The sequence below is a fragment of the Gadus morhua genome, chromosome 20 (assembly GCF_902167405.1).
Source record: "Gadus morhua chromosome 20, gadMor3.0, whole genome shotgun sequence".
NCBI classification, from domain to species: Eukaryota; Metazoa; Chordata; class Actinopteri; order Gadiformes; family Gadidae; genus Gadus; species Gadus morhua.
This window is the reverse complement of record NC_044067.1, coordinates 567,501-589,664: the sequence shown is the minus strand read 5'-3', so window position 1 is coordinate 589,664 and position 22,164 is coordinate 567,501. Positions and strand designations below refer to the sequence as shown.

At 53.3% G+C, this 22,164-nt stretch overlaps 2 protein-coding genes across 4 annotated transcripts in view; both read right to left on the bottom strand.

Annotated features, from left to right (window-relative positions):
• Positions 1-263: 263 nt before the first annotated feature.
• Positions 264-12,295, bottom strand: fap (fibroblast activation protein, alpha; the record flags this gene model as incomplete). The annotated part of the gene is given in 20 exon segments (XM_030343147.1): positions 264-458; positions 929-998; positions 1,085-1,183; positions 1,884-1,934; positions 2,691-2,815; positions 3,597-3,647; positions 3,739-3,809; positions 3,998-4,096; positions 4,177-4,215; positions 4,453-4,582; positions 7,568-7,665; positions 7,763-7,917; positions 8,232-8,352; positions 9,318-9,390; positions 9,570-9,622; positions 9,713-9,787; positions 9,867-9,958; positions 10,043-10,135; positions 10,319-10,403; positions 12,029-12,295. Coding segments are annotated over 20 exon segments (1,778 nt in total), but the record flags the coding sequence as incomplete, so codon positions are not given.
• An 81-nt stretch (positions 12,296-12,376) lies between these two features.
• The window catches only part of ifih1 (interferon induced with helicase C domain 1), a 22,871-nt gene continuing 13,083 nt past the window's right edge, over positions 12,377-22,164 (bottom strand). For 2 of the 3 annotated variants that reach the window (XM_030343145.1, XM_030343146.1), the window contains exons 7-16: positions 20,497-20,714; positions 19,305-19,403; positions 19,061-19,184; positions 18,168-18,383; positions 17,149-17,405; positions 15,573-15,722; positions 14,330-14,491; positions 13,993-14,183; positions 13,773-13,866; positions 13,030-13,688 (exon numbers count right to left, since the gene is read on the bottom strand). In XM_030343145.1, the coding sequence (XP_030199005.1) occupies positions 13,500-13,688; positions 13,773-13,866; positions 13,993-14,183; positions 14,330-14,491; positions 15,573-15,722; positions 17,149-17,405; positions 18,168-18,383; positions 19,061-19,184; positions 19,305-19,403; positions 20,497-20,714 (1,700 nt within the window). In that variant the 3' untranslated portion in view covers positions 13,030-13,499. Of the gene's footprint in view, positions 13,689-13,772; positions 13,867-13,992; positions 14,184-14,329; positions 14,492-15,572; positions 15,723-17,148; positions 17,406-18,167; positions 18,384-19,060; positions 19,185-19,304; positions 19,404-20,496; positions 20,715-22,164 lie in introns of all 3 variants that reach the window. The other variant, XM_030343144.1, reaches the window with a different exon arrangement.

Genomic DNA, 22,164 nt, shown 5'->3' with positions numbered 1-22,164 from the left:
GTTAGGGTTTGGTGTGGCTGATGATACTAGCTGAGAGGTGCTGGGTTATTGTTACGGTTAGGGTTAGGGTGATGATACTAGCTGAGAGGTGCTGGGTTAGTGTTAGGCTGATGATACTAGCTGAGAGGTGCTGGGTTAGTGTTAGGGTTAGGGTTAGGCTGATGATACTAGCTGAGAGGTGCTGGGTTAGTGTTAGGGTTAGGGTTTGGTGTGGCTGATGATACTAGCTGAGAGGTGCTGGGTTCCCCCCGTGTTGTAGTCACCTGACGGCGGTCATCTGGTCCTCAACTTCGTAGGTGCCGAGCCGCTTGTAGATGGAGTGCATGATGTGGTCTCCTTGATATCCACTTCCCCTCCCATCGAAGCTGGCCACTATGATGCCCTCGGTACTGGCCAGGTAGGTGCCCCAGTTCAGCCGGAAGCCATAGTCCACCTTTTGACTGCAGGGGCCTCCGTACCTGCAGGACCAGTAAGGAGCAAGGTTTCCTCCTTGGTTGACCTCGTGTTCAGAGGTTTATACTGCTCTATGACACCTGCTCTACGAACCCTGCCCTTTGACCCCTGCTCTATGACCCCTGCTCTATGACCCCTGCTCTTTGACCCCTGCTCTGTGACCCCTGCTCTATGATCCCTGCTCTATCAGCCTGCTCTTTGACCCCTGCTCTTTGACCCCTGCTCTACCAGCCTGCCCTTTGACCCCTGCTCTTTGACCCCTGCTCTGTGACCCTTGCTCTATGACCCCTGCTCTTTGACCCCTGCTCTTTGACCCCTGCTCTATCAGCCTGCTCTTTGACCCCTGCCCTATCAGCCTGCTCTATGAGCCTGCTCATTAGATAGTCTTTATAGGAATAACTTTCTCATGTTATGAGGAAGCCCTTTGACTGGGCTGGCAGATGTTTCGTTGCACTGTGCTGATGGCGTTTCTTACACGTCGATAAGGAGAGGATACTTCTGGGACTTCTTGAAGTTTGGCGGCAGCAACATCTGATACCACAGATCTGGAGGGGTGAATACAAACGTCCATCTGGTGATTCATATGGGAACAATTCAAGCTCAGTTCCGTGAAAATTGTCGACTCTCTCACCAAACCCTGCGATCTTCAGTGTGCCTCGCCTCACAGTGGGCAGGTGGAACTGATCCAGAAGGCTCTGGATCTCTGAGTTGTCCTCCAGAACCTTCAGCTCTATACGGGAACATATTAAAATCATAGAGAGCCTATCTTAAAGCACATCGATGAAGGTTGGTGCCTCGATATCTAGAAGAGCAAGTCCCCATTACCTATGAAACAGACAGTAGACACCACAGCGCTGGAGGGGAAGGAAGGGACCTTCTCAGGACCATTAGAGCTGCTATAAATGAGGAGACCACGCTGCAACAGTGGCGTAACAAACTTAAGATTATCACACCGAGCTAGTAGTTAATGAACTCTTGTCCAATAAGAGGCGTCTGATATCAGGCTGGTTCACCCAGCTGAGTTTTGTCCTGACAGCAGGACCTACCTTCTCCAGGATCTACCTCCCCCAGGATCTTCCTCCCCCAGGATCTAACTCCCCCAGGAGCTACCTTCTCCAGGATCTACCTCCCCCAGGATCTACCTTCTCCAGGATCTACCTCCCCCAGGATCTCCCTCCCCCAGGATCTACATTCTCCAGGATCTACCTCCCCCAGGATCTCCCTCCCCCAGGATCTACATTCTCCAGGATCTACCTCCCCCAGGATCTCCCTCCCCCAGGATCTACCTCCCCCAGGATCTCCCTCCCCCAGGATCTACCTCCCCCAGGATCTACCTTCTCCAGGATCTACCTCCCCCAGGATCTTCTGCCCCCAGGATCTACCTTCTCAAGGATCTACCTCCCCCAGGATCTACCTTCTCCAGGACCTACCTTCTCCGGGTCCTCTGTTGTCCCTCAGGGTGAAGATGGGCAGCCCCGGGCCTGGAAAGAAGACACATCTGGAAATACACTCAAACAGGCTTAGAACCACGACTCACACCACGCCTCAAACAGGCTTAGAACCACGACTCAGACCACGCCTCAAACAGGCTTAGAACCCACACACCATGTCCACAAGTACCAGTTCATCAGGACATGTGTTGGTGGTGTGAAGTGTGTTATTTAGTGAGTTGTGTTGTGGTGTCATGTGGAAATGTGTTGTATACGTCAATTCACCATGATGTCACAGTAATAATATACGTTCTTCCGGGTGGCAGAGCTGAAGTGTTCTCCGATGGCCCAATTAGTAAACAAACTCTTCCATCTCATTTGACCAGGGCTGAGCGATCCACAAAACAGAGTAATTGGTTTTAGTGAATGAATTTCTTCTTGCAGGGTGCTACGGGATGTCTAATTAATCTATATATATATTATATATATATATATATATATTAATAAATACTACATTAATATCATTTTCATCATTGTTTCAACTTCAGGTCAACAACAATGTTTTGAACTGAGTGACTATGTTACAGTGGCCGGCTGGGTCAGGGCAGTGGAAGCCACTCGCGTTCTGCCACCCGGAAGTATCTAGACGCCTATTGTTAAGAAAAAAGATTGTGAAATGCCGTATAGAGAGTAGAGTGTTGTGGGTCATGTTGTGTTGTGTAGTGAGTTGTGTTGTGGGTTGGTGTGGAGTTGTGTAGTGAGTTTTGTAGCGAGTCATGCGTGATGGGGGCGGTGGAGGGGACTGACCGTAGCAGTCCATGCGGCAGTAGGAGGCGTTGGCGCTCATGTAGGCTAAGCTGTACTGACACCGCTCCCTCCTCACGTCACAGCTCAGACAGTGGGGCGGGGCCACGCTGCTCCCGATGCCCAGCCTGGAGACACCAGCAGCACACAGTCAGAGAGACACCAGCACACAGTCAGAGAGACACCAGCACGCAGTCAGAGAGACACCAGCAAACAGTCAGAGAGACACCAGCACGCAGTCAGAGAGACACCAGCACGCAGTCAGAGAGACACCAGCAGCACGCAGTCAGAGAGACACCAGCAGCACGCAGTCAGGCAGACACCAGCATGCAGTCAGAGAGACACCAGCAGCACACAGTCAGAGAGACACCAGCACGCAGTCAGAGAGACGCCAGCAGCACGCAGTCAGAGAGACGCCAGCAGCACGCAGTCAGAGAGACACCCGCAGCACACATTCAGAGAGACACCAGCATGCAGTCAGAGAGACACCAGCACGCAGTCAGAGAGACACCAGCACGCAGTCAGAGAGACACCAGCAGCACGCAGTCAGAGAGACACCAGCAGCACGCAGTCAGGGAGACACCAGCAGCACACAGTCGGAGAGACACCAGCAGCACACAGTCAGGGAGACACCAGCAGCACACAGTCAGAAAGACACCAGCAGCACACAGTCAGAGAGACACCAGCAGCACGCAGTCAGGGAGATACCAGCACGCAGTCAGGGAGACACCAGCACGCAGTCAGAGAGACACCAGCACACAGTCAGGTATATCCTTGTCTATGATCTATGGTAACACATCCTCAGGTTTGAAACTATGTGTTCACATTCAGGAGGATGAGGATAATATAAAAAATATTACAAATAATGAATAAGATAAAGAATAACAATGCAGATAAATAAAGACTTACCTATAAACATTTCTCACCCCTGGTGCGTTGTGTTCGTTACTTATATAATATCTGTGAAAGATTTCATTTTTTAAAGGATTTACACATTAAGAGCATCAAAATACTAAATAACAATTGTTTAGTAATCAATGATTCTACGAACATGGCGTCTGTGGTGAGTTTGGTTATGTAGATGACCTCCCATTGGCCTGAAGTGACTGGGACAGCAACGCCCTGAAGAGAGAGTACTGGTGAGGCGCGCACGCCAACGCACGCCAACGCACGCCAACAAACACCAACGCACGGCAACAAACACCAATGCACGAACACACCGATGCACGCCAACGCACACCAACGCACCAACACACCAACGCACCAACGCCCCAACACAGCACACTGTTTCCATCAGGCTGCGTACTCACGTCTCTGACATGATGGATGTGTTTGTAGCCCAGCGAGTCGCTCATCACTTTGTAGAAACTAATGTTGTCCGCCGCAAAGAACAGGGGGAGCGGGGAGTACTGAGGAGGAGCAGACGAGTTAACGCTCACCCTGAAGGAACCAGAACGCTGAGATAAGGTCAGAGGCCAGCAACACTCACATGGCCCACCCAGCCCGTCCCGCTGGTCTGGACGAAGCTCTGGAAGACACACAGCAAGCTTTTAGAACGGACACTCAATATTTAATACGCATCACTGGTTCAAGATATTTAATAAATATCACTGGTTCCTCTGATATTAATAAACATCAATGGGTCATGATATTTTATAAACATCACTGGTTCATGGTATTTAGTAAACGTCACTGGTTCCCCACTGGTATTTAGTGAACCCCACTGGTTCCCTACTGGTATTAGGTGCCTCCCACTTGTGCCCACCTGCCCCTCTCTCCAGCGGTCCCCCTCAGAGTCGTAGATCTGGACGTGGACGTGGTTCTGCCGTCGGTTGAGCCACTGGACGGCGACGCGCTCGTCCGTCACCCAGGTCACTGAGCTCAGGAAGTAATCGCTGAGAGGACAGGAAGGGGCTGGTTGATTCATCTATGATCACCCATCAGTGAGCAGTCAGTAAACAGACGGTTAACCAGAGGGACTTACAGTCATGGTCCTCTTTCTAGATACATGTCCTTAAGGAGCAGGTAGGGGTTAGAGAGTAGAGACAGGTCAATAGGGAGCAGGTAGGGGTTAGACAGTAGAGATAGGTCATTAAGGTTGGGTAGGGGTTAGACAGTGCAGGGACAGGTCATTAAGGAGCAGGTAGGGGTGAGACACTAAAGACAGGTCATTAAGGAGCAGTAGGGATTAGACAGTAGAGACAGGTCATTAAAGTCAGACAGGGGTTAGACAGTACAGAGACAGGTCCTTAAGGAGCAGTAAGGGTTAGACAGTAGAGGGGTTAGACAGTAGAGGGGTTGGACAGTAGAGGGGTTGGACAGTAGAGGGGTTAGACAGTAGAGGGGTTAGACAGTACAGGGGTTGGACAGTACAGGGGTTAGACAGTACAGGGGTTAGACAGTACAGGGGTTGGACAGTAGAGGGGTTAGACAGTAGAGGGGTTGGACAGTACAGGGGTTAGACAGTACAGGGGTTAGACAGTACAGGGGTTAGACAGTACAGTACAGGGGTTAGACAGTACAGGGGTTAGACAGTAGAGGGGTTAGACAGTAGAGGGGTTGGACAGTAGAGGGGTTGGACAGTAGAGGGGTTAGACAGTAGAGGGGTTAGACAGTACATGGGTTGGACAGTACAGGGGTTAGACAGTACAGGGGTTAGACAGTACAGGGGTTGGACAGTAGAGGGGTTAGACAGTAGAGGGGTTGGACAGTACAGGGGTTAGACAGTACAGGGGTTAGACAGTACAGGGGTTAGACAGTACAGTACAGGGGTTAGACAGTACAGGGGTTAGACAGTAGAGGGGTTAGACAGTAGAGGGGTTGGACAGTACAGGGGTTAGACAGTACAGGGGTTAGACAGTACAGGGGTTAGACAGTACAGGGGTTAGACAGTAGAGGGGTTGGACAGTAGAGGGGTTAGACAGTAGAGGGGTTAGACAGTAGAGGGGTTAGACAGTAGAGGGGTTGGACAGTACAGGGGTTGGACAGTACAGGGGTTGGACACTAGAGGGGTTAGACAGTAGAGGGGTTGGACAGTAGAGGGGTTGGACAGTAGAGGGGTTGGACAGTAGAGGGGTTGGACAGTACAGGGGTTGGACTGTAGAGGGGTTAGACAGTACAGTACAGGGGTTAGACAGTACAGGGGTTAGACAGTACAGGGGTTGGACAGTAGAGGGGTTGGACAGTACAGGGGTTAGACGGTGGAGGGGTTAGACAGTGGAGGGGTTAGACAGTACAGGGGTTAGACGGTGGAGGGGTTAGACAGTGGAGGGGTTAGACAGTACAGGGGCTAGACAGTAAAGGGGTTAGACAGTACAGGGGTTAGACAGTACAGGGGTTAGACAGTAGAGGGGTTGGACAGTAGAGGGGTTGGACAGTAGAGGGGTTGGACAGTACAGGGGTTAGACAGTACAGGGGTTAGACAGTACAGGGGTTGGACAGTACAGGGGTTAGACAGTACAGGGGTTAGACAGTACAGGGGTTGGACTGTAGAGGGGTTAGACAGTACAGTACAGGGGTTAGACAGTACAGGGGTTAGACAGTACAGGGGTTAGACAGTACAGGGGTTGGACAGTAGAGGGGTTGGACACTAGAGGGGTTAGACAGTAGAGGGGTTAGACAGTACAGGGGTTAGACAGTACAGGGGTTGGACTGTAGAGGGGTTAGACAGTACAGTACAGGGGTTAGACAGTACAGGGGTTAGACAGTACAGGGGTTGGACAGTACAGGGGTTAGACAGTACAGGGGTTAGACAGTACAGGGGTTGGACTGTAGAGGGGTTAGACAGTACAGTACAGGGGTTAGACAGTACAGGGGTTAGACAGTACAGGGGTTGGACAGTAGAGGGGTTGGACAGTAGAGGGGTTAGACAGTGGAGGGGTTAGACAGTACAGAGGTTAGACAGTACAGGGGTTAGACAGTACAAGGGTTAGACAGTAGAGGGGTTAGACAGTACAGGGGTTAGACAGTACAGGGGTTAGACAGTACAGGGGTTGGACAGTAGAGGGGTTGGACACTAGAGGGGTTAGACAGTAGAGGGGTTAGACAGTACAGGGGTTAGACAGTACAGGGGTTGGACTGTAGAGGGGTTAGACAGTACAGTACAGGGGTTAGACAGTACAGGGGTTGGACAGTAGAGGGGTTGGACAGTACAGGGGTTAGACAGTGGAGGGGTTAGACAGTACAGGGGTTAGACAGTAAAGGGGTTAGACAGTACAGGGGTTAGACAGTACAGGGGTTAGACAGTAGAGGGGTTGGACAGTAGAGGGGTTGGACAGTAGAGGGGTTGGACAGTAGAGGGGTTGGACAGTACAGGGGTTAGACAGTACAGGGGTTAGACAGTACAGGGGTTAGACAGTACAGGGGTTGGACAGTACAGGGGTTAGACAGTACAGGGGTTAGACAGTACAGGGGTTGGACTGTAGAGGGGTTAGACAGTACAGTACAGGGGTTAGACAGTACAGGGGTTAGGCAGTACAGGGGTTAGACAGTACAGGGGTTGGACAGTAGAGGGGTTGGACAGTAGAGGTGTTAGACAGTGGAGGGGTTAGACAGTACAGAGGTTAGACAGTACAGGGGTTAGACAGTACAAGGGTTAGACAGTAGAGGGGTTAGACAGTACAGGGGTTAGACAGTACAGGGGTTAGACAGTACAGGGGTTAGACAGTAGAGGGGTTGGACAGTAGAGGGGTTGGACAGTAGAGGGGTTGGACAGTACAGGGGTTGGACAGTACAGGGGTTAGACAGTACAGGGGTTGGACAGTACAGGGGTTAGACAGTACAGGGGTTAGACAGTACAGGGGTTGGACAGTACAGGGGTTAGACAGTACAGGGGTTAGACAGTACAGGGCTATGGTACTGTGATGCACCAGCAGACCCACCCGGTGGTGACGGCATCGGGGGGCTCGACCTCACTGAGTCTAGAAGGGTCCGCCGCCTCCACGACCAGCAGCCGGGCCCGCGGCAGGGTGGAGCCGGCCTGGGACGGACACAGGGGACAGACGGACACGCGTCGGGTGTGTGTGTGTGTGTGTGTGTGTGTGTGTGTGTGTGTGTGTGTGTGTGTGTGTGCGTACCTTTGGGTAGGGGACAGCTCTGGTTACAGGGTACTGCTCTGAGCCGTAGAAGGTGAACTCCACACTGTGCACCTGGCTGTCATTGATCTGCAGGAAGGCCAGGAAGCGGGAGGAGGTCGACCACCACACAGCCTCGTTGGAGGCCAGCACCTCCTCTAAACAGGGAGGTCCAAGAAACAATGATGAACACCAACTAACTGACTCACTCTCTCACCTACTCACTCACTCACCTACTCACTCACTCACTCACTCACTCACTCACTCACTCACTCACTCACTCACTCAATCACTTACCTACTCACTCACCTACTCACTCACTCACTCACTCACTCACTCACTCACTCACTCAATCAATCACTTACCTACTCACTCACCTACTCACTCACTCACCTACTCAATCACTCACTCACTCACTCACTCACTCACTCACTCACTCACTCACCCTCTCACCCGGAGGCCCAGGACTCACCCTCGTACGCCCAGTCGGGGACTCCGTTCAGGATCTCGTTCTTCTTTCCGTTGAAGGTCACTTGGACGGGTTCAGAGGTCACGGTAGCCGTCAGGTAGATGTTGAAGTCTGAGATGTAAGCCTGAACAGGAAGGTGATCAGGAGTCACATCGTTCTCTAGATGATCCCATCAGGGCTTATTATGGTATGTTACTCTGACTGTGACATGATGTCCGTGGCGAGGGTGAGGGTGAGGGTTAAGCTGAGGGCTAAGGTGAGGGTGAGGGTGAGGGTCAGGGTCAGGGTGAGGGTCAGGGTCAGGGTGAGGGTCAGGGTCAGGGTGAGGGTGAGGGTGAGGGTGAGGGTGAGGGTCAGGGTGAGGGTTAGGGTCAGGTTCAGGGTGAGGGTGAGGGTCAGGTTCAGGGTGAGGGTGAGGGTGAGGGTGAGGGTCAGGGTCAGGGTCGGGGTGAGGGTGAGGGTCAGGCTCAGGGTGAGGGTGAGGGTGAAGGTCAGGGTGAGGGTGAGGGTCAGGGTGAGGGTCAGGGTGAGGGTGAGGGTGAGGGTGAGGGTCAGGGTCAGGGTCAGGGTGAGGGTTAGGGTCAGGTTCAGGGTGAGGGTGAGGGTCAGGTTCAGGGTCAGGGTGAGGGTGAGGGTGAGGGTGAGGGTCAGGGTCAGGGTCAGGGTAAGGGTCAGGTTCAGGGTGAGGGTGAGGGTGAGGGTCAGGGTGAGGGGGAGGGTCAGGGGGAGGGTTAGGGTCAGGGTGAGGGTGAGGGTGAGGGTCAGGGTCAGGGTGAGGGTGAGGGTCAGGGTCAGGGTGAGGGTCAGGGTGAGGGTGAGGGTCAGGGTGAGGGTGAGGGTGAGGGTGAGGGTGAGGGTCAGGGTGAGGGTGAGGGTGAGGGTGAGGGTCAGGGTGAGGGTGAGGGTGAGGGTCAGGGTGAGGGTCAGGGTCAGGGTCAGGGTGAGGGTGAGGGTGAGGGTGAGGGTGAGGGTCAGGGTGAGGGTCAGGGTCAGGGTCAGGGTGAGGGTTAGGGTCAGGGTGAGGGTCAGGGTTAGGGTGAGGGTGAGGGTTAGGGTCAGGGTCAGGGTCAGGGTCAGGGTTAGCCTCACGTATGCGTTCCCGGTGGGCGCCCAACTGAAGTACTGCACTTTCTCTGGAATATCCGGAAAAGTCAGGAATGTTCTGGGAATAATTGAGAGGAATGGATTGTAATGTAAAGAACATGTCTTGAAGTGTGTGGCCAACAGTGGGTGAGTAGGTAAGGTAAATACGTAGATAAGGTAAGTAATTAGCTAAGGTAAGTAATTAGCTAGCTAGGCTAAGGTAAGTAGCTAGGCTAAGGTAAGTAGCGGTCCACTCACGAGCTGTCGCGGCTGAAGATGGAGTAGGAGGCAGTGTAGGAGTGTCTCCATTGCTGTTTCAGGAATAAGAGTCATTACCTTTGGGCTGCTGTACTCTGGTTGGTTTAAGGCTGTGTTGGGTGTTTGTTGGGGGCCATCCTCACCTTGGTGTAGTTGCTCTCGAGGCTGACGTACTTCTGATCCCCTGACAGCAGGTAGTCTATGGCGTCCACGCTGGCCTGTGGAGACACAGGCTCCAGGGTGATACATCAGGCTACAACACGTCGGGTTCTACGGTCATGCACTGAGGAGGCTTACAAACGTGAGGTTGCTCAGGTACAGAGACTCCTCCTTGGTTTCAACGTTGTAGAGGAACACATTTCCTTCCCTTTTATGAAGATAAGTGTTATCTGGAGACAATGAGGACAAAAGCATGAATATCACTGAATTTATCATCAATGTTATTTATGAACATGAAAGACAAGCAGTTTTACCTGAGATCCATCGTAGTTTATAGGATTTCCATTTGATGGTGGAATTAAAATAGTCGTCAAGGGTGTAGGACCTTTTATTAGCATCATTAGCTCCTGGATAAAACAATTAAGAAATTAATGGTTTGGGCTTGATACACAATTTATTATACAGTGAAACATTTTGCATGAGACGGCTTCTACTAGGGAGAGGGGGGGGGGGGGTGAGGGAGGGGGAGAGGGAGGGGGGGGTGAGGGAGAAGGAGAGTGGGAGAGGGGGGGGGACTCTATTGGACTCACTGTTCAGGTGAACTGCCACCGGGATAATTATAAAGAAGGTGATGGCAGCCGCCGCCACGCCAATCCACAACACCTTTCCGCCACCCTGTGGAGCAGGACGGAACAACTGCTCAGCAGAGTCCTGGGGTCTCATTTGTAACCGTTGTGCACAAAACGGGGCTGAAAGTGGCGTACGTGACTTTCCACGCCAAGGTTGTGATCTATAAAAAACTAACTTGACGGGAGAATGTGCGCAGCCCTAAGCAAACTCTGACCCATGCGTACGCATGGTTTGGAGGAAAAGGAGAATTGGCGACACAGACGGTGTGGTGTTGAACTGAAGTCAGACGGAAGAATTGTAGAGTGAGAAGAACGATTATGTTTTAACATCACCCTTCATAACTTTAATTTCAACCCGTATCATGCGTTAAATCTATGTAATCTGAATAATTTAAGTCAACTGTGTTAATTCTCAGTTATAACTCCAGAAACATCTCCTTAGAATAGAAATGAAAATTCTAAATCTAAATTCTCTACATTGAATCCCGTCACTCCATACTGTCTACTGACGGCGCGACTGCATCTCTCTATCATGTGTCATAACATAATATTTTTATGTGACACTGTAAACACATAATCAAATGTCAATTAAATCCCAAGTGTGGAAAACCAAGCCACATGCTCCTCATCACAATCGTTATATTATTGTCCGTTCCTCTTGATGCTTTTCATGACAAATCAGGCATTAAAAAGGGGTTATGTTCAAGAACATTTTACGTGGGTGATTACAAACTGATTATCCAAGGTGTTCTCGGTCAGTCTTATTACCGTAACCCTATAAATACAGCGGTGAGCCCCGTGCGTAATGCTGCACCATGGCACTGCTGGCACTGCTGGAGGACCATGCAAATGGCAGGATTCAGAGGGAGAGGGTCTTCAGGGACCATAACGATTTATTGGTACATAAAAATATGTACCTTTATGTCAGACCACTTCTTTCTTAATTCTTTTTTGCTTTTCTCAGTCCTTCTGCCATTGTTTCCGACAAGACATAATACTTGCATCTGAGTCTGTTTTATATGCAGATCGCATTTATGAGGTCATTTGCATTGACCATTTATGGTTAAAAAGGGGCGTGTACAGGGCGGAACGTGAAGCTGATTCAGCTGCGCACACGCGCTCTGTGATTTATAAAGCAAAGATTGCTTAGAGGTATGCGTACGCAGGGTTTAATAAGTCTGAATATTTTTTGGCGAACGCAAAACTTGGCTTTTGGGCGTACGTACACTTTTAGTAACGATCCCACGCACAGTTTTATAAATGAGACCCCTAATCTACAGCTCTGGAGTCAGAGTTTAGACCAACTGCCCCCGGTTATAATAGGACAGATCTCTGCGCCTTCTGATTTTTGTAGATTAATCCTCTTTTACTATAGTCTTTAATGACTGTTCTCTGCTTTAGACGAGGCTTTAGTTATACAAGAGGTTAATTGACCAGGTTTTAGTTATCCTACTGACCAGGCTTAGTTATCCTACATGAGGTTTACTAACAGGCTTTAGTTATCCTACATGAGGCTTACTGACCGGGCTTTAGTTATCCTGCATGAGGTTTACTTTAGTTATCCTACATGAGATTTACTTACCGGCTTCAGTTATCCTACATGAGGTTTACTGAGCAGGCTTTAGTTATCCTACTGAGCAGGCTTAGTTATCCTACATGAGATTTACTGACCATTCTGCTGATGGACTGATCTTCATTCACTGGACTCGTCCTTCACAACCTTTAAAATCCCTTCACGACTGCCGATGAAGAAGCAGATTTAGATGTCCAATGTCCCGAGTTTTTCCTCATTCCATGGAATAAGATAATGTTCGGAACTTAATAGAACAAAAAGCCCAGTAGAAAGCGATGCGTTGGTGCCTCTCGAACCCCTGGCTCCTCCAACCTCCTCCTCCTCCTGCAGACCGCAGCTCTCCACCTCTCAGTCTGCAGGACCTCAACATGGGCCACGTATCACATCAACTACACCCCTACTTAAAACAATAATTACGTAAAGTAAAATCCGTAGGCTGCACGGAATAAATATTCAATAACAATTTATTGACAGTGTTTGAAATGAACATTTGGGTTATTCCTTCATGTTAACGGCCAACCCTACAGCGCCTCGTTCAGCACAGAACGGAAGCTCTCAAGAAGCTTGGCATCATTCAGTAGTAACTCTAAACAGACAGTAGGAGACGTCTCTTTATACACAAAAAAACACATCTCAGCCAGACCCAGTGCATACCTATTTACATCTTCGTTATTACACAGCTCTTCTGAATGCTGTAGAATGCTCCATTCACTTAAGGCCTTCCCAACGTTCGGCGGTCAATTATATTTGCATAATTGACCGTTGTCAAGTGTAATTTACCACTTTCAAGGAAAGGGGTTTGTTTGCCTCTGATTCACGTCTTTCGTAGCACTCCACAAGCATTTCAGTAATTTACCAGCCCCAGTTTCCTCGGTATCTAAACGACGTCGTCAGCTGATCTGAAGCCTACCGGAAAAAAACGTTCTCTGTTTATCAGCCCTACTTCAGTTCAGGGCTTATCTTCCCGATACTGACCGGCGTTCTATACATTATCCCTTACAGAAGCGATCTATACATTATCCCTTACATAAGCGATTTATCCCTGACAGACACAGCAGCAAAATTACTTTCATACAGAACACATTATTTTCTTTATTTTACTAGTGTTTTTTAATCTCTGTTCGACACATCATTTATCCTGTTCGTGGCTTTAATCTCAGGTGAAGCCCTCTAGCAGGACAGTGGAGCCAGGGCCTGCTGGTCCTCAGTCTGAGTCCAGGGCCTGGTCCACCGGCTGGGGGTCCTCAGTCTGAGTTCAGGGCCTGGTCCACCAGGCTGCGGGTCCTCAGTCTGAGTCCAGGGCCTGGTCCCCCAGGCTGGGGGTCCTCAGTCTGAGTCCAGGGCCTGGTCCACCGGCTGGGGGTCCTCAGTTTGAGTCCAGGGCCTGGTCCACCAGGCTGGGGGTCCTCAGTCTGAGTCCAGGGCCTGGTCCACCAGGCTGGGGGTCCAGTCTGAGTCCAGGGCCTGGTCCACCAGGCTGCGGGTCCTCAGTCTGAGTCCAGGGCCTCGTCCACCAGGCTGCGGGTCCTCAGTCTGAGTCCAGGGCCTGGTCCACCAGGCTGCGGGTCCTCAGTCTGAGTCCAGGGCCTCGTCCACCAGGCTGGCGTGGGCAGACAGGTCGAAGGCAGGGAAGCAGACATCCAGCTCTTTCCATTTGGCACACTTGCTGATCTTCTTGCCTTTGCAGGTGACCACCAGGTTCTTCACGTGGAGACTGGGCAGCTCGATGGCACGGTAGAGCATCATGGACCCCCATCGCTAACACAGTGGGAGAGCAGGTTATGAACCTCACAGAGCGACGGCACAACTGAACGGCACCATGCTCAACGCCTCAGAACCCACCTGGCCACACGTGTTGCACGCTACAAACTGATTGGTCTCGTACTCCACCAGCCTCTCCTGAAGGTTGGTGTTGTCCTTCTTATTGTAGAGACTCCTGTTAAACAAAGACATCTGAATCAACCGCCAGCAGAGAGCACTGAACAGGGAGCGCGCCCCGATTCAAGACCAGGACTCAAACCGTAAGGTCCCTACATGACCCTTGACCCTGTGTTCTCCGTACCGGAACTCTGTGGACACGACCACATGGTGCATCTGACTGACTACTTCGATGTCCTCTCCACGGCACACGTCCTTGTTGCAGCCGCGACAGCTGAAGGACACCTCAGACGGACTGTCGTTCTGCTTCTTCTTCTTCTTCTTATTCAGCAGCATCTTCCTCTCCTGGATAGCCTCCAGCTGATAGGTGGTGATCTGAAGACAGAGGAACAAAGATTGCTGTAGTGTGGATCAGCCCTGAGTCTCTATTCTATTCTAGCCTAACCCTAACCCTAACCCTAGTCTCTATTATCTGCCGCGTCGAGCTGGGCTTCTGACGTGGGATCTTCATGACCCTTTACCTTCTTTTTGAATTCCTCTTGATCCATGTTCCCGATCTTCACGATGGCTTTGTTCATCATTTTCTGGCGGAACTCGTTGACTAACTCCTTCTCCACCACCCCGGAGCCGTGCACGTCCACCAGGGTGTAGCTGCTGTTCTCCGCCCGGGCACGGCCCTGCGCCTGAGGAGAACACCGGACTGTCAGTACACGCTCCACCCGGTCACTGGACCTCCAACACTCTGCTCCACCCGGTCACTGGACCTCCAACACTCTGCTCCACCCAGTCACTGGACCTCCAACCCTCTGCTCCACCCAGTCACTGGACCTCCAACCCTCTGCTCCACCCAGTCACTGGACCTCCAACCCTCTGCTCCACCAGGTCCCTGGACCTCCAACCCTCTGCTCCACCCGGTCACTGGACCTCCAACACTCTGCTCCACCCGGTCACTGGACCTCCAACACTCTGCTCCACCCGGTCACTGGACCTCCAACACTCTGCTCCACCCAGTCACTGGACCTCCAACCCTCTGCTCCACCCAGTCACTGGACCTCCAACCCTCTGCTCCACCAGGTCCCTGGACCTCCAACCCTCTGCTCCACCAGGTCCCTGGACCTCCAACACTCTGCTCCACCAGGTCCCTGGACCTCCAACCCTCTGCTCCACCAGGTCCCTGGACCTCCAACCCTCTGCTCCACCAGGTCCTTGGACCTCCAACCCTCTGCTCCACCAGGTCCCTGGACCTCCAACCCTCTGCTCCACCAGGTCCCTGGACCTCCAACCCTCTGCTCCACCAGGTCCTTGGACCTCCAACCCTCTGCTCCACCAGGTCCCTGGACCTCCAACCCTCTGCTCCACCAGGTCCTTGGACCTCCAACCCTCTGCTCCACCAGGTCCCTGGACCTCCAACCCTCTGCTCCACCAGGTCCTTGGACCTCCAACCCTCTGCTCCACCAGGTCCCTGGACCTCCAACCCTCTGCTCCACCAGGTCCTTGGACCTCCAACCCTCTGCTCCACCAGGTCCCTGGACCTCCAACCCTCTGCTCCACCAGGTCCTTGGACCTCCAACCCTCTGCTCCACCAGGTCCCTGGACCTCCAACCCTCTGCTCCACCAGGTCCTTGGACCTCCAACCCTCTGCTCCACCAGGTCCCTGGACCTCCAACCCTCTGCTCCACCAGGTCCTTGGACCTCCAACCCTCTGCTCCACCTGGCTGGAGGTTGGTGTTGCACATGTTCCAGATGTTGGCTGTTAGCACTGACCTGAATCATGGAGATCTCGTTGGTCACGAGGCCGTAGCGAATCACAAAGTTGCACTCCGGTATGTCCAAGCCTTCCTCGGCGACGGTGGTGGCGATCAGCAAGTTGACTTCTCCGTGTCGGAACTTGTTCAAAACATCCTTTTGTTCGGCCTTCAAAGGGAAATCATTCCAGAGAGTTTAGCGAAGGAAAGGTCAGGGTTAGGGTTAGGGTTAGGGCTAACCCCTGTGTGATAGGAATCAGGCTGATAGCTAAGGGTTAACATGCTAGCACGCATGCTATAGAATGTTCTTCTCCATTGTCATGTTTCAATACAGCTGAAGGTTATAAATTCATACTAGATGACGCGTTAACACCCACTAGGTGTGTAACGGTACACACAAGTCACGGTTCGGTACGTACCTCGGTTTTTAAGTCACGGTACGGTACGGTTCATAGTTAAGGGGACAATTAATAAAAAAACTGCTTGTTTGTCGACAACGGAGAATGGCCGTAGATCAGCAGGAATGAAAACACCAATAAACTTGGTTATGGCATTTGCATTTCTGAATTCCCAGACAGGGGTTGGTGAAATACAGTGATAGTAACACCTGGTGGTGCCTTTCAAATGCGTGTGCTAGAGATGTGCATTTCTGGCAAAAATACTATTCGATGCTATTCGATAGTTCGGCGATCGTTGCCCGCCATCTACGCCACATTTACGTACCGCGGTACACCTCTGTAACCGCTCCGAAGTGCCTGTACCGTGACGGTTCGGTACAAATACGTGTACCGTTACACCCCTAACACACACTAAGGCGTATCATAAGGTACACTAGATGTTAACACACACTAAGGCGTATCATAAGGTACACTAGATGTTAACACACACTAAGGCGTATCATAAGGTACACTAGATGTTAACACACACTAAGGCGTATCATAAGGTACACTAGATGTTAGGGTTAGGGTTAGTAGCGTGTCAGGTGGTGTGGGGCAGCAGTAGCGTGTCGGGTGGTGTGGGGCAGCAGTAGCGTGTCAGGTGGTGTGGGGCAGCAGTAGCGTGTCGGGTGGGGGTGGGACAGCAGTAGTGTTTGTTGGTTGGGCAGCAGTAGCGTGTCGGGTGGTGTGGGACAGCAGTAGTTTGTCGGGTGGTGTGGGGCAGCAGCAGCGTGTCGGGTGGGGCAGCAGCAGCAGCGTGTCGGGTGGTGCAGCAGCAGTAGCGTGTCGGGTGGGGCAGCAGCAGCGTGTCGGGTGGTGTGGGGCAGCAGCAGCGTGTCGGGTGGTGTGGGGCAGCAGCAGCGTGTCGGGTGGGGCAGCAGTAACGTGTCGGGTGGTGTGGGGCAGCAGTAGCGCGTCGGGTGGTGTGGGGCAGCAGCAGCGTGTCGGGTGGGGGTGGGACAGCAGGAACGTGTCGGGTGGTGTGGGGCAGCAGCAGCGTGTCGGGTGGGGCAGCAGCAGCAGCGTGTCGGGTGGTGCAGCAGCAGTAGCGTGTCGGGTGGGGGTGGGACAGCAGCAGCGTGTCGGGTGGTGTGGGACAGCAGCAGCGTGTCGGGTGGTGCAGCAGCAGCAGCGTGTCGGGTGGTGCACGTGGCTCACGCTGGTCATGGGTTTGACGCTGCTCTGGTCTCCTCCCCCGAGGACGTAGTTGGCGCTCACCCCCACCTCGGCGAACTTGGCGTTGCCCTGCACCCACTGGGTGAGGGCCATGGCGCTACGTCGGGTCTTGGTGAAGATGATCCCGCGAGCGTCCGCCCTGTTGGTGAACTCCTTCAGGACCTCCACCCGCAGAGTAGACAGGCTGCTGTTCTCGTACTCCGGCATCGTCACCAGCCGCTGTAGCTCCGCCCTCCTGTCTGAGGACGTTACAGAGGGTGGAGCTATGAACCAGGGTGGAGGCTACAGAGGGTGGAGCTATGAACCAGGGTGGAGGCTACAGAGGGTGGAGGTATGAACCAGGGTGGAGGCTACAGAGGGTGGAGCTATGAACCAGGGTGGAGGCTACAGAGGGTGGAGGTATGAACCAGGGTGGAGGCTACAGAGGGTGGAGCTATGAACCAGGGTGGAGGCTACAGCGGGTGGAGCTATGAACCAGGGTGGAGGCTACAGAGGGTGGAGCTATGAACCAGGGTGGAGGCTACAGAGGGTGGAGGTATGAACCAGGGTGGAGGCTACAGAGGGTGGAGCTATGAACCAGGGTGGAGACTACAGAGGGTGGAGCTATGAACCAGAGTGGAGGCTACAGAGGGTGGAGGTATGAACCAGGGTGGAGGCTACAGAGGGTGGAGGTATGACCCAGGGTGGAGGCTACAGAGGGTGGAGCTATGAACCAGGGTGGAGGCTACAGAGGGTGGAGCTATGAACCAGAGTGGAGGCTACAGAGGGTGGAGCTACGAACCAGGGTGGAGGCTACAGAGGGTGGAGGTATGAACCAGGGTGGAGGCTACAGAGGGTGGAGCTATGAACCAGGGTGGAGGCTACAGAGGGTGGAGCTATGAACCAGGGTGGAGGCTACAGAGGGTGGAGCATTCGGAGAGGAAGCTCTTCTCAGTGACCGTACACACTACCCCCCCCCCCATTGGAGCGTACCAGCGTAGGCAGACGCAGAGGGACGCTACCTTGGAACAGCTTGAAGAGGAACCTCTCGGTGTCTGTGACCTGGATGGGCGTCTCCTCTTCAGGAGCCTCCTTCCTCCTCATCTCCTCCTCCTGGAAGGCGCCGAGCACCTCCAGGGCGTCACACATCCGGATGACGTTGCTGAGCTGCAGGCCTTCGTTGTAGCGCCGCAGGTGCTCAGCGCAGACCCTCACCTTCTGGTCCTCCTCTTTGGCCGCTAGGAGGAGACGCAAGGAGGGAGGAGTCAAGGGGACCGTCAAGATGACTGCCAATGGGAAGGGTCTGAGTTAAGGGACCCTTAAGGGGACCCCGGTGGAAGGGTCTGAGTTAAGGGACCCTTAAGGGGACCCCGGTGGAAGAGTCTGAGTTAAGGGATCCTTAAGGGGACCCCGGTGGAAGGGTCTGAGTTAAGGGACCATTAAGGGGACCCCGGTGGAAGGGTCTGAGTTAAGGGACCGTTAAGGGGACCCCGGTGGAAGGGTCTGAGTTAAGGGACCGTTAAGGGGACCCCGGTGGAAGGGTCTGAGTTAAGGGACCCTTAAGGGGACCCCGGTGGAAGGGTCTGAGTTAAGGGACCGTTAAGGGGACCCTGGTGGAAGGGTCTGAGTTAAGGGGCCTTTAAGGGGACCCCGGTGGAAGGGTCTGAGTTAAAGACCGTTAAGGGGACCCCGGTGGAAGGGTCTGAGTTAAAGACCGTTAAGGGGACCCCGGTGGAAGGCCCTGAGTTAAGGGACCGTTAAGGGGACCCCGGTGGAAGGCCCTGAGTTAAGGGGACCCCAGTGGGAGGGCTCTGGGTTCCTGCTGCCCAGTGGTTGAAGTGACTCCCAGTGTGAGGGCCCTGGGTTCTTACTGGTGATGTACTGGTAACGATGGGAGGCACTAGGAGGAGCTCACCGTTGTACTCTCTCTGCACCACCCACTGCTCGTAGGTCTGTGTGCCGAAGTCACAGGTGGAGTGGAGGTCAGCGTGCAGGTGGATGGCCGTCATGATGGCCTTGATGAGGTCACCGAAAGGGTCCTTTAGGAAGGGAACAGAAACCAGAAGTCTACCACTGGTTTCAGAGGCTGCGTTGTCCGAGGGTCATTGCCTCGAGCTAGGCGTACTTTGAGCATAAATGAATAGAAATAAAGGAAAAACCTTTTTTCTCTCTTCCACGATGGAGACCTTCTTGGACAGGTCCTTCGTGTCTTCGCTGCTCGACGTCATGATTTTGCAAGCGTCCAAATTAGCACAAATCTACCACAAAAAGAAGAAACACAGGAGTGTGAATTAAATGTGAGGTTGATCAAAAACAAGTCTGAATCCACATATTGAACACACATGTTGCGTTGCGTGTTTTATATGTGGTTTTAGATGATACAACACACTACTTGTATCATGTTTACCCCATGATACAAGTAGTGAGGAGGAGGGAGGGTGAGGAGGAGGAGGAGGGAGGGTGAGGAGGGAGGGTGAGGAGGAGGAGGAGGGAGGGTGAGGAGGAGGAGGAGGGAGGGTGAGGAGGAGGGAGGGTGAGGAGGAGGAGGGAGGGTGAGGAGGAGGAGGGAGGGGGGAGGAGGAGGAGGAGGAGGGAGGAGGAGGAGGGAGGGGGAGGAGGAGGAGGAGGAGGGAGGAGGAGGAGGGAGGGGGGAGGGAGGAGGGAGGAGGAGGAGGGAGGAGGAGAGGAGGAGGAGGGAGGAGGAGGTAGGAGAGGGAAAAGGGAGGAGGGAGGAGGAGGGAGGAGGAGGAGGAGGAGGAGGAGAGAGAGGAGGAGGAAGAGGAGGAGGAGGAGGAGGAGGAGGAGGAGGAGGGAGGGGGGAGGAGGAGGAGGGAGGGTGAGGAGGAGGAGGAGGAGGGAGGGTGAGGAGGAGGGAGGAGGAGGAGGGAGGGTGAGGGGGAGGGAGGAGGAGGAGGGAGGGGGAGGAGGAGGAGGAGGAGGAGGAGGGAGGGGGAGGAGGAGGTAGGAGAGGGAAAAGGGAGGAGGGAGGAGGAGGAGGAGGAGGAGGAGGAGGAGGGAGGAGGAGGAGGAGGAGAGAGAGGAGGAGGAAGAGGAGGAGGAGGAGGAGGGAGAGGAGGAGGAGGAGGAGGAGGGAGGGGGAGGAGGAGGAGGAGGAGGGAGGAGGAGGTAGGAGGAGCGAGGGAGGTCGGAGGAGGAAGGAGAGGGAAGAGGGAGGAGGGAGGAGGAGGGAGGAGGAGGAGGTAGGAGGAGGAGGAGGAGGAGGAGGGAGAGGAGGAGGAGGAGGAGGAGGAGGGGGAGGAGGATGGAGAAGGAAGGAGAGGGAAGAGGGAGGAAGGAGGAGGGAGGAGGCAGGCTGTGTCTGGCGTGGGGGAGGGTGAGTTGAGCCTTTACTTTGAGGATGTGCTCCTCAGCCTTGGTGCTCTTGGTGGCGCCCCCGACGCCTGGGGAGGCAGTGAGGCCCAGGACCTGGGGCACGGCCTGCGGCTCCTTGCCCTGCTTGCTGAGCTGCAGGTTGCGGTACTTCTGCTTCAGGTAGCGCATCATGATGTTGTTGTAGACCCCGCCCTTCTGGGTGTGGTGACACTCGTCTATCACGATCAGCGTCAGGTCTGAGAGAAGGAGAAGGAGGAGATCTTCAGTGGGAATGACTGCAGAAGACACAGGCGGGAGCGTGGGACGGATCCCAGACTTTTGGTTTGTTAACCTCTAACTTCAACTTCTAACCCTTTTAAGATAACAGGGTGACTTATGTTCCCTCCCAGACCGCAGCCTGTGATTGGGAGATCTGTGGTCTGACCCGTCCTCCCCCTACTCGCTCTCCTGAGGACCCTGAGAACCTCCCCTGCAGACCACAGAACACCTCCTGAGAACCTCCACTGCAGACCACAAAACACCTCCTGAGAACCTCCCCTGCAGACCACAGAACACCTCCTGAGAACCTCCACTGCAGACCACAGAACACCTCCTGAGAACCTCCCCTGCAGACCACAGAACACCTCCTGAGAACCTCCACTGTGGACCACAGAACACCTCCTGAGCACCAGGCCATTTGAAGTTAAATAGAGGAGTGAGATAGGGGTGTGGAGGAGTGAGGAGAAGAGGAGGAGTGAGGGCTAGGATCAGAGGAGTGAAAGAGGAGGAGTGAGAGAGGAGTGGAGGAGTGAGAGAGGAGTGAGAGAGGAGTGGAGGAGTGATATTGAGGAGTGAGAGATGAGTGGAGGAGTGAGAGAGGAGTGAGAGAGGAGTGGAGGAGTGATATTGAGGAGTGAGAGATGAGTGGAGGAGTGAGAGAGGAGTGAGAGAGGAGTGGAGGGGTGATATTGAGGAGTGAGAGAGGAGTGGAGGAGTGATATTGAGGAGTGAAAGAGGAGTGGAGGAGTGAGAGAGGAGTGAGTGAGGAGTGGAGGAGTGATATTGAGGAGTGAGAGAGGAGTGGAGGAGTGAGAGAGGAGTGAGAGAGGAGTGGAGCAGTGATATTGAGGAGTGAGAGAGGAGTGGTGGAGTGATATTGAGGAGTGAGAGAGGAGTGGGGGAGTGATATGGAGGAGTGAGAGAGGAGTGGAGGAGTGATATTGAGGAGTGAGAGAGGAGTGATATTGAGGAGTGAGAGAGGAGTGGAGGAGTGAGAGAGGAGTGAGAGAGGAGTGGAGGAGTGATATTGAGGAGTGAGAGAGGAGTGGAGGAGTGATATGGAGGAGTGAGAGAGGAGTGGAGGAGTGATATTGAGGAGTGAGAGAGGAGTGGAGGAGTGAGAGAGGAGTGAGAGAGGAGTGGAGGAGTGATATTGAGGAGTGAGAGAGGAGTGGAGGAGTGATATGGAAGAGTGAGAGAGGAGTGGAGGAGTGATATTGAGGACTGAGAGAGGAGTGATATTGAGGAGTGAGAGAGGAGTGGAGGAGTGATATGGAGGAGTGAGAGAGGAGTGGAGGAGTGATATTGAGGAGTGAGAGAGGAGTGGAGGAGTGATATTGAGGAGTGAGAGAGGAGTGGAGGAGTGATATTGAGGAGTGAGAGAGGAGTGGAGGAATGATATGGAGGAGTGAGAGAGGAGTTGAGGGG